At 51.9% G+C, this 16720-nt stretch overlaps 6 protein-coding genes and 1 non-coding gene across 7 annotated transcripts; 3 read left to right on the top strand and 4 right to left on the bottom strand.

Annotated features, from left to right (window-relative positions):
- Positions 1 to 142: 142 nt before the first annotated feature.
- Positions 143 to 693, top strand: J4E85_003534 (uncharacterized protein; the record flags this gene model as incomplete). The annotated part of the gene is made up of 3 exons (XM_051467802.1): positions 143 to 251; positions 303 to 418; positions 472 to 693. The coding sequence occupies 3 exons, from the start codon at positions 143 to 145 to the stop codon at positions 691 to 693; spliced, it is 447 nt and encodes a 148-aa protein (XP_051328961.1).
- Positions 694 to 1220: 527 nt separating this feature from the next.
- J4E85_003535 (uncharacterized protein) lies at positions 1221 to 2345 on the top strand (the record flags this gene model as incomplete). The annotated part of the gene is made up of 1 exon (XM_051467803.1): positions 1221 to 2345. The coding sequence occupies one exon, from the start codon at positions 1221 to 1223 to the stop codon at positions 2343 to 2345; it is 1125 nt and encodes a 374-aa protein (XP_051328962.1).
- A 2226-nt stretch (positions 2346 to 4571) lies between these two features.
- Positions 4572 to 4680, bottom strand: J4E85_003536. The gene has a single exon. It is a non-coding gene; the product is annotated as a tRNA-Lys (tRNA).
- A 1632-nt stretch (positions 4681 to 6312) lies between these two features.
- J4E85_003537 (uncharacterized protein) lies at positions 6313 to 6889 on the bottom strand (the record flags this gene model as incomplete). The annotated part of the gene is made up of 2 exons (XM_051467804.1): positions 6313 to 6551; positions 6712 to 6889. 2 exons carry the CDS (start codon positions 6887 to 6889, stop codon positions 6313 to 6315), a joined length of 417 nt encoding a protein of 138 aa, XP_051328963.1.
- A 1644-nt stretch (positions 6890 to 8533) lies between these two features.
- J4E85_003538 (uncharacterized protein) lies at positions 8534 to 11223 on the top strand (the record flags this gene model as incomplete). Its single annotated transcript, XM_051467805.1, has 3 exons — positions 8534 to 9549; positions 9601 to 10498; positions 10552 to 11223. 3 exons carry the CDS (start codon positions 8534 to 8536, stop codon positions 11221 to 11223), a joined length of 2586 nt encoding a protein of 861 aa, XP_051328964.1.
- A 429-nt stretch (positions 11224 to 11652) lies between these two features.
- J4E85_003539 (uncharacterized protein) lies at positions 11653 to 12794 on the bottom strand (the record flags this gene model as incomplete). Its single annotated transcript, XM_051467806.1, has 2 exons — positions 11653 to 12498; positions 12639 to 12794. The coding sequence occupies 2 exons, from the start codon at positions 12792 to 12794 to the stop codon at positions 11653 to 11655; spliced, it is 1002 nt and encodes a 333-aa protein (XP_051328965.1).
- Positions 12795 to 15223: 2429 nt separating this feature from the next.
- Positions 15224 to 16092, bottom strand: J4E85_003540 (uncharacterized protein; the record flags this gene model as incomplete). The annotated part of the gene is made up of 3 exons (XM_051467807.1): positions 15224 to 15813; positions 15902 to 15965; positions 16015 to 16092. The coding sequence occupies 3 exons, from the start codon at positions 16090 to 16092 to the stop codon at positions 15224 to 15226; spliced, it is 732 nt and encodes a 243-aa protein (XP_051328966.1).
- Positions 16093 to 16720: the final 628 nt, after the last annotated feature.

Genomic DNA, 16720 nt, shown 5'->3' on the forward strand with positions numbered 1-16720 from the left:
ACATGCGCTTGTTTGAAAGACGCCTTCCAAGGTTCCCCTCCCTCGCACAACTTTCATTCTACATCTCCAATTCGAATCTCACATACCTTGATCTTGCTTCAAGTCCAATCAAACCACCTCACAAAAACCCCATTACATCAACATGTCTCGTCGTTTCGCTACATACGGTGGTCTCGCTGCTGTTGGTGGTGTCACCTACTACCTCTACAGTGCTGGAGGCGACCCGAAGCTTGCCGAGAGGAAGGCTGAACGTATGTCCTGAGGGTATTCAACTTCCATAGTATCTTGACTAACGTGTATAGATGACGCTGCGACTGCCGCACGCAAGCTAAGAGGCGACTACCCTGGCCAGGACAAGGAAGCTAAGAAGGCCGGCCAGGAGGGTTACGAGGCAGTACGCGCCAGCGCACAGCAATACGTATGTTCAATGCGACTTGATGTTACTCGTGACAGTATGCTGACCACTGCTAGGCCGACCAAGCCAAGGCGGAAGCGAAGAGGGCAGAGCAGAAGTTCGATGCCTACAGCGCAGATGCGAAGAAGCAGTATGAGGAGGCCAAGGTCCGCGCTGAGCGCGAGATGCACGAGGCAGGCAAGCAGGTCAACGCGGCCGCCAACAAGTTCGATGCCGTCGTCGAGGAGAAGGCCGCGAAGACTCAATCATGGCTCGGTGGACTGTTTGGCGGAAAGTAAGCTCTACGTCTAGAGAACTAATAATGTAATGATAATGTGACAAGATGAGCTGGAGCTTGTTAGTGAAGGTCTTGCATGAGCATTGGAGTATATAGGCGCAGTTCTTCTCATCCCAATACGATACGATACTCACAGTTGCCCTCTATTCGTTGCACGGACGTGACAAGCTCTGGCGACGGTACGCGCCGCGACGGCATTGCTTTTGCGTGATCCACTCCTTCGAGAACAAGACAATTTTTGCACGCGCTGCGTCATGAATAGAATGGAAATAATGCTAATGCCGAATGAGGGCTGAAAGTACGCCGGATGCGTGGGGCAACGACACGTTCGAGTTTCATTAAAGTGGGGCGGAAACGCGACGCGAACGCGCAGAAGCGTAAAGCGCGTCGAACGTGCCTTCCCTGTTTTGCAGCCCCCTCGGCCCATAAACACTCCTTGGACCTCGACCTCACACCCACACGACACATCACTTATCGACATTGTTCCAGATATCTCATCGTCGTATCCATTCCACTATTCTATCAACAATGTCGCCTATTGCTCCCGGTCAGCTCCCGGCCGAGCTTGTCAACCTCCTCGCGTTACACTCTTCCTTCCTGACCGCGCTGTCGCTGCACTACGCCCACAATGGCACTTCAACGCCTGCCGATCTTCGAGACCTGATTGCATCAACGACATTGGTCTGGCGGCAACGTAAAGTCACGTACGATGACATCCGACTGCTCATCGGCATCCTCGACCATGGCCCTTCCGGCAACAACAACCCCTACTACCTATCCGACTATGGCCGCGGCAAGGTCTGCATCGAGATCAAGGACAGCAGTCCGATGATGAACGGCATGACACACATGAACGAAGAGGGATTGCAGGACATGTTTAAAGAGGGCCTAGACACGCTATGGACGCAATGGTGCACGTCGCAGAAGATGATGAGCCGACCAATTGCCGTTCCCAAGCGTGGACGGGGCCGCCCAAAGAAGGCCGATATCAAGCAAGCCTGCATGGACACGTTTCTCGACGACAGTTCCATGTCCAAATTCCTGAGCCAGCTTCCTCTCGCCGAAGTCACCACATGCGAGTCCCTCACCGCACTCGCGCCAGCACAAGAGAAGGGACGCAAGAGGCTGAGGGAGTTCAAGGAGAGTGTGCAGCAAGGCCGTGCACAGAAGAAGACGAGACCCTCTGTCGGAAAGGAGAACGAGACGCCCATGGGCCAGAACCAACAAGCTCAGCCCGCCCAACCCAAGATCACCGAATTTGCTGCCGTCCGCAAGACCAACCTCCTCGACCGTATTCTCGCAAAGCAGGAAGCTGCAAAGGCTGGCCCCGCAGCGCCGACACCTGCCGAACTTCAGCGAAAGGCAGCGTTGCAACGCACTCCAGAGGTTATCGGCGTCCTCTCCCTACTGTGCGCGAACAGACCCGGATCGCGTGTTTCCTTCTCCACAACCACCCTTCTGCAGGCAATTCAAGGCTCTATCAGATCACCGATTTCGAAAGATGAGGCAATGAAGTGTGTTGAGGTCCTGGCCAGCGAAGTCGCTCCAGGATACGTGTCAGTCGTCAGCATGGGCAGTATTTCTAGTGTTGTCATCAACCAGATGATGAGGCCCACGGACATCAAGAGCAGGCTTATCGCGCTGGGCGCTTGAATACCTGTTGTTTTCATTCTGTTATCTTCGATGTTTCGGCAGCTCTGTGAGCTCACTTCGAGCCACTTTTGGTTATTGTTTGTTTACCGCATCATTTTAGCGAGCGCATTCTGTTCTTTCACTGTACAGTATTTCAGTCCTCTAGCATATCCTAATCACAACACGTCGAAAGTCGAAGTCTTTTTCTCATCGTCTTCTTGCGATACATTCATGTTTTAGACACTTCGTGATGCTTGGTACGCGTGGCTCGGGTCTTCTCTGAAAACTGACAGCTGTTACATGTCAGGCCATCACAGCTCGCTTCACTTGTCAGTACGTGTCCGCACCACCGGTGCCTTTTTTTTGACATATTACATTGCAGATCTGCACGCCATCGACTTCACACTTCACTTTACCTAATCTACGAAGCTGAGCTACGAGGAAGCCTGCATCTCGCGACATGATGTACTGTTGCAATATGGCATGGACGACCTTTGCTGAATGAAAAGCGCCTGATCTACGAAACAGTGACAGCTGAGCACCGACACACTGTGACAGAAAACGTTCCATTGCACTGTAGGATCGAAACGACAGGACGCCGGCATTGACGGGAATCATTCATTCCATTGTTCTGGGGCCGTTGTCGCATTCATGAATGAAGCGTTCGTTCACGTTTTCGAACGTAAATGTTTCTTGCCTCAGGCCGTGGGGAAGCGACTAGAATACATATACAGGCGCGTTCCTATTGAAGACAATACAAGTTCATATACCTCGTCACTCATTCAAGAAAACAAGGCCTCAAACACATAAAACCCACTGGGTAGGTCTTCTTATCTACATTATAACCCACATACCACACCTCGAATCAAGCTACAAGCCTCAGTCAGCATCACGATACCAGCAACCATGAAGACCTCAGCAATTCTTCTCGCGCTCTCAACCCTCGTGTTGTCAAGCACAGCCGCTGCAGTCCACCCACATATCCATCGCCGGCATGGCCGCTGCGAACATAGCAGCAGTGTATCCGGCGCTCCTCCTGCCCCAGCACCAACCACACTAGTAACCTCTGTATCTGCTTCTGCCTCTGTTGCTCCACCAGCTGTGCCTCCCCCGGCATCGTCCGCGTCACCACCAGCTGCTTCACCGCCAGCTGCCTCAACCTATGTATCACCACCAGCCGCAGTATCTCCACCACCGGCTGCATCTCCACCACCGGCAGCATCACCACCACCCGCCGCCTCCGCATCACCACCACCCGCCCCAACCTCGGCCTCAGCAACAGCCTCCACACCACCCACCCCCTCACCCTCCACGTCTCCAGACCACAACTCCGGCAGCGGCAAACAAATCACCATAGCCGCCGGCGACACACTAGAGAAGATTGCAGCCGAGAACGCAGTCGGCATATGCGACATCGTCAAGGCGAATAACATTCAGGACCCGAATTTGATTCTTGCAGGCGAGATGTTGACGATTCCGGTGTTGGCGGGGGAGAAGGACGATAGTAGTTGTATGAGTCAAGAGGGGGGAGACGGTGGCGGGGAGGGTGGTAAGAGTATTGGGTAGTTTGTATGCTTGGAGGATATGTTTAAGATGTGATTGCGTTGGTGACGGATGTGGTGGGTTAGGCTCGGATACCGATTCTGGGCAGTGTGTGATGTTGGATGCTACGGGGATTTATCTTTTATCATGGTCGTAATCTTTTGTTTGACGGACGAATCTTTGAATCCAAATCCATTGTATCATCAAAATGCTGATCGTGAACTTGAAGCTGTTGTTCTTTGCTGCGGGTGTTTCCAGGGGACTTGAGTACGACGTAGCTTGCTCTCACATCGTAGAAAAGACTTAATAGGTACGCTGCCATCTACATAGATGTCAAAGCCATCGTTTGTAAAATTTCATGTTAATGTAGTCTTCTAGGACATATTTGTTTCAGGTTGCTCTTACATACAAAGCTCTGTATGGCGGACTTCGCCTAGGTAGCTATAGTGTGTGCAACTTGTAAGGAGAAAGGATTTAGGCCAACGACTCAGGGTGCATGTAAACAATAATGGTGTAGAACATTCCAGACCACAAACAAAGGGTGAACGGGCTAATAGCAGAGACATTGTATGCCTGGTGATGATTTTGAGTGGTGGTTTGCGAGACGGTGGGGCACTGGCCAAAAAAATGGTCCTGTGCACTCCATCAACACCACGACCACCATTCTGCCACCTACGACGCCAGGAGCAAAAACAAAGCTTCTCAAGCCCGACGTGGGGGTCGAACCCACAACCTTGAGATGTACTGAGTAATCGTGTCTGTTAGACCGTGAAAGACTAAGAGTCTCACGCTCTACCGATTGAGCTAGCCGGGCTGGTTTGTAGCCTGTTGATGGAGAGGTATCAAATTTGATGATAAAAGTCCGTGGGCACACATAAGTCACGCTGTTGCAAATCTTATGCTGACCGTATATCTGCAAATGCGGGGCGTTGTGCTGGGAGCCGCCTGCGTCCGCGAATTTTGACTTTTCAATTTCCCCACCCCACGAACTTTACATTCCTGCAACTCCGCACTCCATGGTCAGATTATGACAAAGACGATTGTAAATGAATGCGCTTCTTCTCTTTCATCCCTTTATTAGCTTAAGCCTTCTGGTCATCCATTACATCATGTTCTGTTACATGGTGACAACGAACTTGCTGGTGGGTGAACTATGGCCCGAGAAGCCCGAAATTCTTAGCGACATCCTCGGAGCCACAGAACAAGATCAATGATGTCGTCTTCGGCCGACCCGTCAGCAAAGACACAACACGAATGCAAATACGATTACGAGCAGGGGTATCATATGGCGAAAGTGACGCGAACATCTGCGATTTATCTGCTTGCCCGCGGCGTAAGTCGAGACTGAACGATACCAAGCAATTTCACAATGCCACATCCATCATCCAGCAGCAAAGCTAAGGAGTCTGGCCTGGTCGCATCACCGGACGAGAGTTGTATTTGAGTATGCTACGATTGAGGGGTATTCTCACTTCGGCGACGCTGCGGAGGTCGCAAAACCTGTCGTTGCAGACACGTCTAGGTCCAGCATGTATGCCGGCTGCAGATGATACGAAGCGTCGGTGCACCACACGAGGTGCCCCATCTGCTTTGCTTATGCCTCCGACTGGCTTCTGGAAGACCGTTACGCGGCACTCGTACATGAGACTCCATCCATTAGATGCATCTGGGCCACGTTCGTAGCATTGCGCCCAGAGTGGCGTTGCCATGCCGAGACTGCGGCAGTACCAAACTATTCCCACCCATGCTGACGTACTTGTGGCTGAGGTCGGTCCTTAGGTCGTAAAGAAAATCCAGGGCCTTGGAAACGGACAAGAACACGAAAAAGCAATTCTTATGTTCCGTAACAGTAGTTCCAGGGGCAGAACCAATGTACGTGTAACTGAAATACGTTCAGGGCAACACCACGTTGGAAAAAGCAACACTTGGCCCTGCAGGACCCTGATTCATCGCAGCGCTCGAAATAATTTGCATGATGTTTTTGAGATGAGGCGGTGCTGGGATACCTAGGTCATCTAGAACTTTCGCATCTGGACTGTTGGGTTGTACGACAACGTGAATCGTAAGGTTTTATGACAACCAAGTGACTGGCCGGGATCAATGGTTTACTTGATGGCGGCCCTCACATCCGCATAGTAGAGAAGAGCCCCATGCGTTAATCTCCAGTTCACTTTACAATTTTGTATAGTTCGGAGGGGTTCCGCAGCGCGTGTTTCAGAGTGAAGTGGACCCGGTACTTGCGCCGCCCGATCCGAATATGAGGCCTCTCCTGAAGACCGCTTCGTTTGAAAGCGTACCAAAGTAAGCACTGGAGTAGTGCTCACAGTACACCGGTGAATGTCACCTCGGTATGCCGGTTGTTTTAAACACTGCATGCGCCGGAAAGCCCCTATAATCGATCATAGATCTACATAAGATCTACCTGCATGGTCTAAGCTCCGGTATCCTAAGCTCCGGTATCCTGAGCATCGTGGTTAGCTTCAAGTCCACATATACGAACGCGAACAGGAGGTGAGTGTCGCACCAGGTAGACTTGATAGAAGTTCATCTTCACCTTGCCACCGTCCTCCTTGACTAGGTGCGCCCTTGCAGCCCAATCTTTGCTGGCTTCTCCGCCTGCCTTGAAGCCGTACTTGACCGTCCCGTACAACATGACCTCGTCTGACTTCGGACCGAACGGAAACACTTGGAGTGGCTTGTGCGTTCTCGTTGAAACTTTCTCCCACATACTTTTGCGCAGGGCTAAGATCTCTACGCCCATGAATTAGCCCGGTAGATTATGGAAGGGCGATGGAATTCCAGGGAGCCGTTCGCAAGGCTGGAAACAAAAAGCAATGCGACAAACCTTCCCGGCCTACTACCCTCTTGGAGGCCATGACGAGGGTTGCATCCTTAGTGAAGTACTGGACGTATTCCTCATGCGCTTCTGCTGCATCGGACGTAGCGTAGAAGTCCTCGAAGAATTTCTTGTATGCAGGGTCGAACTCAACAGCCGGCGGGTATTGGGACACGTAGGAACTCATCTCGTGTTGTATTGGTGGGGTGGGATCAAGGGTTGAAGTTGGCTATTCTTAACGGATGGTCAAACGTCCAGCAAAGGCTTCTCTCGTGTTGCGGGCCTGACGTAACGAATGACATCCGGCCTTGGCAGCGGCCCGGGCGGGAACGGCGTTCTGCAATTTGGACCTCATCGTCGAGTTGTCAGCAACACTCACTCGTACATCTCTTGGTGATTCCCGATCACGAACTCCTGGCAACTGAACAGTTGGGTAAATTGCGACCCCGCGACAATGATTTGGCATCGCCACAACGTGAGCCTCGAAGCCTCCCAGGTTGTGGTACCCGAACGGCACTGACATGTTAGACTATAGTAGCGCCAACCGTTCAAAAGAAACGCCGACTTCCAGCGGGATGCCCTGCAAAGTTGCGTAATAGCAAAGCACCCTTGAACTCTCTCTGCAAGGCTCCCATGTCACCTTGCCTACTTCGTCCTCGGCCTCAACAACACGACAATTACCCTGAGTACCTGCGCAAGCGCGGTGAAGCTTTCTCCGAGGCTGCAACGCAGGGGCCTGCGTTGTCAGCAGCACGGATGATGCCGTGGAAGTAGAAGGCCCAGTCCACCGTGTTTACGAGTGCGAGATGAAAATCTTCTCGGGCGCTGCTTCCGGACGGGTTCAGGATGCATGTGTACGGCCAAGGACCGAGGCGTAGAAGTCGAACACGACTTCCACAGCGCAACGACTATGATATCATTGCGCGCAGCACCGGTATCGAGATGCAAACTCTTTCTTCCATCGATCTAAGATGACCTACTGCACAGTAAGATTCGGAGTCATGTCCAGACGGCACTTCTTGGCCACAGCCTCAGTCTACGCCTCGAACTACTTGTCAACCCCGAAGAGGTCGTTTAGTACCCGTTCCAATTCACGGCGCCCACTGTTTTAGCTCAGACAGTGGCAGTGCACGGGCCCTATCCATGTCGGCGATGCTGTCAGAATCCATCTTTTCAGCTGCTCTGTCCATGGACAGGTACGTGGGCGAGACTTGCAGGGGTTATGCTACAACCCACCTAAAGGTACTGGAAGGTCATTTCTTTGGCCACGCTTATACGAATGTGGGTTCCTTGCCTTCCATCATACATCGGAAAATGGCCTTCGAAGACACGTCAAACTCACATGGCCCAACGATATAGTGATGCAATACAACCACAGATCCACGGCCTGAGGCGTCAAACCCCGTGCTCGGGACAGGGTCATCAGAAACGCAAATCCATCTGGAGCTACTTGGAGTAGAAGTAGACGGGAACTAGTAAGGCTCCGTTGCGATTCAGTGGCGTGGAAACTTTCCAGATCTAGCCCTCGCTCTAAACGTCACTGTCAACCGCATTTGTGGCGCATCATTCAACATGCCTCCAACACGTGCATGCCGCCCTCCATGATGATCGACGCCGGGTTGTACCCACACCTACCATGTGGATCGGTAATAGCACATAGGAGGAGATTTCATAGTCGGATCGCCCGATGTGGCTGTCCGACTACCCGACTAGAGGTTCGACATCGTACAAGGTCTGGAGATGGCTCCCGAGTATTAATGGGGTACCCCCGTCCGTTATTTCACAGACACAACTACCCCGGGACCTTCATCTTGGTCATCATTAATACAACATGACCTCTCCATCCGGTCTTCCTTCCGGCCTTCCTTCCGATACTCCTGCAGAACATCAATTGGCAGACATGACTTACGCACACGGACGAAAGTCCAGTGAGATCGTACAGGATGTCACTGTCCCTGCGCATCTACTTCGGGCCACTGGCAACCTTGGATCCAAACGCGACAAGACGTATACCTCACATGGAACATGGGAGCCTCAAGCAGAGAACCCTTTCCTCGATCCCAACGGCATAGGAAGCATACGTCGTCGACCAACTCAGGACTCAGGCTTACACCGAAATGGCACCCAACGCTCTACCAATCTCGAACGCACAGAGACGCAGGGCGAACGCAGGAGGAGTAATCGATTCTCTTGGTTCAGTAACACTGGTCCCAAAAGAATGTCGCAGCAAAGCGGGGTACTACCATCACCAACAGAGGAAAACATCAGACCCTTCAGGACCCTTTCTTACATCCCCGGGTCAACGGACGTTCTAGCTCTCAGTCCTCGAGGCAGTCGTGCACCATCGCCCAACTCTCTCAACAGGACTACGACTGCGTCGTCAAAGTGGTCGAATGAGGACCCTTTCGCGACCAGGCCCAACTCGATCAAAGACAATCCTTTCGCAACACAGAACAACTCTTACCGGAATTCAACAGCCTCCTTGCCTCAGGAACCTGAAGCTGCACACCAGGGTGGTCGGCCCCGGAAAGGGACTCTAGAGTCCGTTGTTGATGCCATGGTCCCCAACGCTCTCCAGCGGAAGATGACCAATGCCTCTTACTTCAAGAGGAGTGAGATGTTTGGTACTTACGAAAAGGCGAAGCAAAAAGGACAAGAGATTCAGCGAAAGAAGTGGGTGCAGTACACCTTCGAGTACGCCATCTACCTCTTCCTGATACTCTTCGTCTACTTTGTTCTTATCGGAATTCCGCTCTGGAAGGGTGCTGTGTGGTGGCTCTACTGGGTCGTGGCCACAAAGTTTGTCATCGCTGGTGGTTTCGGTATCGTGCTTGGAATAGCGCTATTGTGAGTTGACACAGTTGCATCGCTACCTCTTCTTTGACTAATATACCCTAGCTACGCATTCGCTCCTCTGCTCATCCTCTTCGAGAAGGACCCGCCCCCTGCCGACTACACCACAGAGACCAAGATCCAGTCCAATGTTTCCGACACCTGCCTTATGATCCCTTGCTACAAGTCTGCTGGACTCATTGCCAACACACTCGAGGCCGCTTTGAAGATCTTCCCTCCATCGCATATCTTTGTCATCGCCAACGGTAACAGCCCTACACCTCTCGACAACACGGAAGAAGTGTGCCGCCCATACGGCGTGAACCACATCTGGTCGCCCATCGGATCAAAGATTGTCGCTCAGTTCGTCGGTTGCTACGCTGCGAAGGCTTTCAAGAACGTATTGCTCATCGACGACGACTGCGCACTGCCCGATAACTTCCCGGTTGTTACTGAACGTCTAGTTGGCAAGGTCCAGTGCATTGGCTACACCATCAAATCCGTCGGACCAAATGGGTCAAAGGGCAACCTTTGCCAACAAGCCCAGGATCTCGAATACAAGCTCAGTGGTATCCAGCGCGAGTTTGCTGGTAAGATTGGTTCTGCCACCTTCCCCCACGGTGCCATCTCCCTTTGGGACCGCGAACTCCTCGTCAAGACTTTCCACGAACACCCCGGTTTCAGTGTCTCTGAAGATTGGTTCTTCGGTCACGTTGCCCGCAAACTCGGATGTCGCATCAAGATGTGCTCGCAGGTATTTGTCGAAACCGAAACACCTACCGCTGTCTTCATCTCTGGCGGTGGCTCTCGTGGTGGTTTCGGCGAGATGACCATCTTCTCGCAACGCTTCAAGCGATGGAACTTCTTCTTCGTCAACGGAATGTACTACAACATGGCCTATATCTTTGGTAGCTGGAAGCTCGGCTGGTGGGAGATTGGCGCAAAGATCTTCGTCTTCCAAGAGGTTAGTCACTCACAATTCATTTCTCACTCATCAAATTCTAACAGTCTCACCAGGTCTACGAAACTCTGCTCTACCTCCTCACACCCTTCATCCTACCAATCTCGTTCTACGTCCGCCCCTCGTTCTGCGGTTATCTCCTCGCCGCCACCGTCGTCATGTACCTCATCAACAGCGTCCTCTTCAACGAAGTCCATCTCCGCCGCAAGGGCGAGCGCGTTGGCTGGGTGCTCATGTACGTGTACTACCTACCGTACAAGATGGTCTTGACTGTCATCAACGTCGCCAGCTGCTACTGGTCACTCTACAAGTACGCCCGCTACTTCGCCAAGCGTCATCCCAAGGTCATCGAAGACGAAAAGGCTGTCGAGGTCGTCATCCGCCTTGAGGAAGAACAAGCCAGCCCAGAATGTGGTCTCGGTCGACGCATGACGGTGCGCACCATCGGTACACGTGGCAGCATAGACGAAGGCGACGACCACGACGACGGTGTTTCACCAATGGATCGCGTCGAGACGGGTGGTGGTGCTTACGCCATCGTCACAGAGCCCGAGCACGCCCACTCCCCTGGCCTGCAACCACCTCACCACGTCAGCACAACGCGCCCCAGCAGCCCTCTGCTACGAAGTGAGGGTGTTGTCGCTCGTGACTACTTCGCCATGCAACAAACAACGCCTCCCGCAGATACAAATGTCGACGTGGAGAAGCAAAACCATCAGTGGATCTGAGTACGAGTCCAAAAAGTTTACAGCGCAAAGACGCTTTTTAAGTTCTAATGTTTTTACCCTTCTAGTGTTTATACTTTTTTCCTTTGTCATGGGTCGGTCGGCGTTCAATCATGAGTACATGGGCGGCATTCTGTTATATACCTTTGCACACTTTTCATAACTTCGTCTACGGTCGATGATTACATCCCGATTCAATACATCACGATTCAATATTCAACTTTGTGATACTGCTTTTTGAGTGAAATGTCTGCCTGGCTGCTACAAAGATATGTTGCCGATAGTGACTCTGCAACCAAATTGGAGTGGGTAAGCAATATGTGGCTTCTCAAACCCAGCACATACGACAACCAGTCTCTAATCTGTCGTTTGGTCATTCATCGCCTTTACCACATGTACGTCTCTTTGACTTCTCCGCAATTTTGATCACACTCAAGCACCAGCATTCGCATCACCCGCGTCATCTACCGCCCTTTCCTTCCCATCACCACTGCCACCTCGTCCACCACCTCTACCTCCTCTTCCCCCTCTCCCACCTCCCCGTCCACCCTTCTTCCCCCTCTGTCCATCCCCAACCTCCTTCTCCCACGCCTCAACATCCACAACCACACCCTCAGGCAACTTTCCCCCACTCATCAACACCCCACCATCCTTCTTCCTACTCTCAACCCTCTTGAAGAACTCATACGAAAGCAAGCCTTGCTCATTACCCTCCGTAAGTATTACCCCGTTTTCTGAAATGAAGAACTTGATACCAGCAGCAAGCGCAGCATTGATGTCGATGTAAATGAGGATCGTAGAGTTCGTGCGCATGCCTGAGATGACGGGTGCGGCTTCTTTTTCCTCAGTGGTGGAGTCGTCGAGCGCTTTGAAGCCAGCGGGGAGGCCGGATGCAAAGTGCATGTGGTTGCGTCCCATGCGTCGCATACCGCTGCCTTTGAGGATGAGGTTCCAGGCCTTCTCGTTCGTGCCGTGGACGACCGTTTCGGGGACATTTCCAGCTTCCTGGGTGATGGGTGTGAGGAGGCCTTCGGAGTCGACTTTGATGGAGTGGCCTTGGTTGGCGCGGATGAGGTAGTCGGCTGGGTTATCGGATTCTGGTATACTTTCAAGTGCATCTGGTGTGGGTTGCTCTTGTGGTGGTGCTGCGCTGTCGGATGAGTCCTGGTCGAGTGAGGATGCTAGGATCATGGAATAGCGCTGTTTGTCGTTGTTGGCGACTATGTCGCGGAGTTCAGGGAATGTGACTTTTAAGCCCTTGAGGGTTTTGGTGTTGAGCTGGGGAGTGTCAGTCTCCCGTATGATGCTACTGCTTACTTTGTTTCTATAAAAGCAAACATGAAAGTCTTCAGATACCCACGTCTTCTGGTTGAACGTATATCTGACTTCCCAGAACATAAAGTGATGAACAAACCTACCGTCTCCTGCACATTGACATACCCACCCTTTCCCAACTTCAAGCCCTCTTGACCAGCACCATGTCGCAGTAACCAACTGACTTTTCTTGACACCTGCACATCTCTCGATTGGTTCGCTGGGTTGCGATTACCGCCGCCTCGACCACCTCTTGCCATCGCTTTGAAAGATCTTGTGATAAGTCGCGAAATGTTTGCGGAGGGTTTCGATCAGAGTACTATCATAAAATAGCAGAACTCCAGTTCTTTCCTAGTCGAGAGGGATGATGCGTAATGAGTCAGATTGATGGCCTTGGGGAATGATGGAGTTGGTAGGGCCAGGCAGGCGCAAAAGGTTAGTGCGGGTCGACTTTTGTGTGGCGACCCCGCAATGATTGGATGCGCTACACGTTCAATAAAAAGAACGCGACTGCCTCATGGAGATGCCTGCCAAATGCTTTCAGGCAACATTTCCTTTCAAAAGTCATATCTGATAGCACCATGTCGGTGTCCAGGTCTCTTGCGTAGAGCTTGTAGCATCTACTACAGCAGCTCGACACCTTCTAACCATAGAAGACACACCGTTAGATATACACAAACCATACACTTTCTAACAGCTTTTAGGAGGTGTGTTTTTATAAATGATTTCAACTGCAGATCAGAGGGCTACACAAGAGTTCGTCGTGTCTCTCGTGCTAATAGATGTCTTCCAAACGACTACATGCTGGAAAGATGTCCAGTCTGACAACGATAATGGTTTAGACAATCCGAGGAGTTTGACAACCGAGATTGAGACGACGACCCTGAAAGGATATGGATAGCAATCGTACCGGCCAGATCTTCATCTCTACATGCCCAAAGTTCCCGAAGTCTCTCCTGCAGGAAAGCACCGCTCTTCCGTCGACTGTACACCCAGAGCTGCTGTACGAGGCATCTGCGTTCCTTCCTCTTTCGCACGACACCAACTGATCATGTCATCAGCTGCGCCCGTCTGTACATAGGCGACGTTATTGTCAAACCCCAAATAGTGTCAAGTTTCCGATGACTGTCTGCCAATGAACCTGTTGCGGGTACCAAGTCTACCACCTCTTCCGTAGCCAATGCCCCATCGCCACCCACAAGAATCTCTCCAATCCGTCTCAGCTCATCTTTGAGAAGCCGCAAACATCTCTGAAAGTTGATATCATACGTGCTCTCGGGATAGACTGAAGGTTTGATGTACCGCGTAACCACTTCAAAAGTGATTTTCTGCAAGTTCTTGGGTAGTCGTTCGAGGAAAGTGAGATCCGAGCGAAATTTCCAGGCAGATTGGTCTACTTTCTCACTTAATCCCGTGAGTTTCGAGCGAAATGCGTACTTAGAGGAGTCGCATTGTTGCCATCCATGGAAATCGTACACGCTCAGACTGAGTATCTGCAGTACTGGCGGGAAGGTCGTCAGGTGATATGTAAATTGCTTGGTACATACTTCTTGCTGTGGGTGTAGGCAGATGACAGTGTACTTATCCTCCTCCAGAGGTTTTCCCACCCCTTCCGGATGGCAATTGATTCCAGTATTGATCCGTACGATTCTCGCTTTGTCGAGACGAAACAAGCCTAGGGGCATTGCAGAGGGATAGATCGGCGTAAAGAAAAAGTTGTTTTGCCAAAAGATGGCTTCTCTGTGGAATTGGTGGACACACTCTTGGAGCATTTGTTTGTTGAGCATCATCCACCCCGGAAGACCCTTGCCGCTGTGCCATTTGGCGTCTTTGAATTGTGCCCAGTCCGAGGGAAGACCGTCCGCATGGAAGGATTCATCGAAAGTCGTCCAACGGACGGACTCGTCTCCATTTTGGGTATACTGAGCCATGACAGAGGTGTTATAGTGGCGAAAGCGGATTATGGTCCCCGCAAGAGTGTGATGAAGAATTCGATCTCTGATGTCTAGCGGCAGGGCGAAGAAAGGCGAGTCGCCGGTGGTTTGGCTTTGAGGAGTTCGCGCGCTCTTACGCGTACCGCTGCGCGTGCTCCTGCGCGTTGAGGTATCTGCATCGTGAATGCCCGAGAAGAGTTTCTCAACCCATTTCGCGGGTTTGGCCTTCTTTTCTAGTACCTCTGGCAGTACGAGACGTTTATGATGAGCTGGTGCCATGGCTGGTATCGTAAGATTTGTGGTTGAGTGCAAATGAGCGCGTCGTGTGTGCAAGTGGGGCATATTAGAGCCCCTAGCAAGGATGGTTGTTGGCGCGCCAACCTGAGTGAAGGGATAGCTCTTGGCGCGTCTTTTAGGGAAGCAACGACGAACATGGCGGCAACAGACACGACTTTGTGGGACTACTTCCGGTGTTCGAACAACATCTTTCAATAGAGCCTTCCAAGCAGGAACACTGCACTTGAAGCTCATTGTAGGTGTAGTCAAGCTGCCTGGGACAGAAAACCCAGTCGCACGTCTCACGCAGTATATACGCCATCATGTTGACGGCAATATAAAGTATATCATTCCATCCAACGCCTAATGTTGATAATCCGGAGTTGAACACATCAATTGTGCCCGCAAGTCTTCGTAGCTATCGAGCTCCTCCGTGAGCATTAGCAAATCCACACGACACCACTTCCGCATGCACCTCTTCAGCATGCGCAACCCTCCTTAGGACCCTCCGTCCGTGCGCTGCCCAGGTTCACCCGCGCATCCTCTTGCCTGTTCAAGTTTGTCTGTCCACCCACCCCACGAGGCCCCTTCAAGCTCGTCTCTGGGATAGCATTTGCGATGGCAGTGAAGACCTCGGCGACGTTGTGCCCCGTCTTTGCACTCGTCTCGAAGAACAGCAAGCTCTCCTCGTCTGCGTATGCCTTTGCAGTCTTGCTAGGTACTCTCCTCGAGTCGGCTCCATCCTCGGTTGGCTCGTCCTCGCCCTCAGCTGCGGGGGCATCATCTGCATCTTCTGGGTTCTCTTCATCGGCGGCGGTCGCCAGATCGAATTTGTTTCCTACGAGCGCGATGACGATGCCTGGGGAGGCTTGGCGGTGCAGTTCGGCGACCCAGTGCTGGGCTTTTGTGAGGGAAGAGGGCTTTGTGATGTCGTAGACGACGAGGGCGGCTTGGGCGTTGCGGTAGTACATGGGCGCGAGCGAGGCGAAGCGTTCTTGGCCGGCGGTATCCCAGATCTCAAACTTGATGGTTCGGGTTGGTAGGTTGCATTTCTGCGTCAAGAATGCAGCTGTCAAATGGTACGTTAGTCATAGTTTGGCAGTATGGGGATGCGGGTGGTTGTTGAGCAATATCTCCGCATGTGGCTGTGTACGTACCTCCGATAGTAGGCTCTTTGTTCTCTTGGAAGTCGTTGTTGACGAAGCGCATAACGAGAGATGACTTGAGAAACGTCAGTTTAGAGTCGCGACGAAGCCTTCCTACTCCGTACCTTTCCAACGGCTGCTTCTCCTAGCAGCACGAGCTTGACGCTGCTGCTAGGCTTCGGTTGCGCGGAAGCGTCCGCCATCGTGAAGTCGTGATAGGGCTGTGATGCGGTCTTTGCGGAGGGTTAAGCGGCGACTGAGGTTCTAAAGACCCGGAGAGTGATGGACAGCGGTTGTTTGCGTCGTGATGAGGCGATAGCGGTTGCGATGCTGCAGGCAGATGCTTTGGAGATCGCCGAGAGCAGTGACGAATTCGTGCACGTGACTGACTTACTAAGATCGGAAAGCACTTGGCGTGCGAATGCATTCCAACACAACTACTTCAATTTGGCATATCGATACTGTTTCTATCCAGCACCCGTAGACAGAGCTCATGATGAGAGTCATGATTCCTAAGCCTTCTACGCTGGTGACTGGAGCAACTGCATCACATCAACTGCTCGATAAGACCCATCTTGACTGCGGATACATTACCTCCAAAGCTCTTGCCATGTCGACCTGGCAAGAGTGCAATAAGGCTTGTTGAAGTTACAATTTGAGGCACAGCCAGAAACTATGCGATGTGGAAATGAACGTCGCTCTTAGCTGCTTTACCAGCCCCTACAAAGCATCGTTGAGATGGCCTCTGCTTCCTGTTGGCGACTGCGTGCAAGAAGACACTAGATGCATACATACATGGCGGTCTGTTACACCGTCTCCACATGAAATCAT

This window comes from Alternaria conjuncta (assembly GCF_024043145.1).
Source record: "Alternaria conjuncta strain BMP 0040 chromosome Unknown scaffold_4, whole genome shotgun sequence".
NCBI lineage: Eukaryota > Fungi > Ascomycota > Dothideomycetes > Pleosporales > Pleosporaceae > Alternaria > Alternaria conjuncta.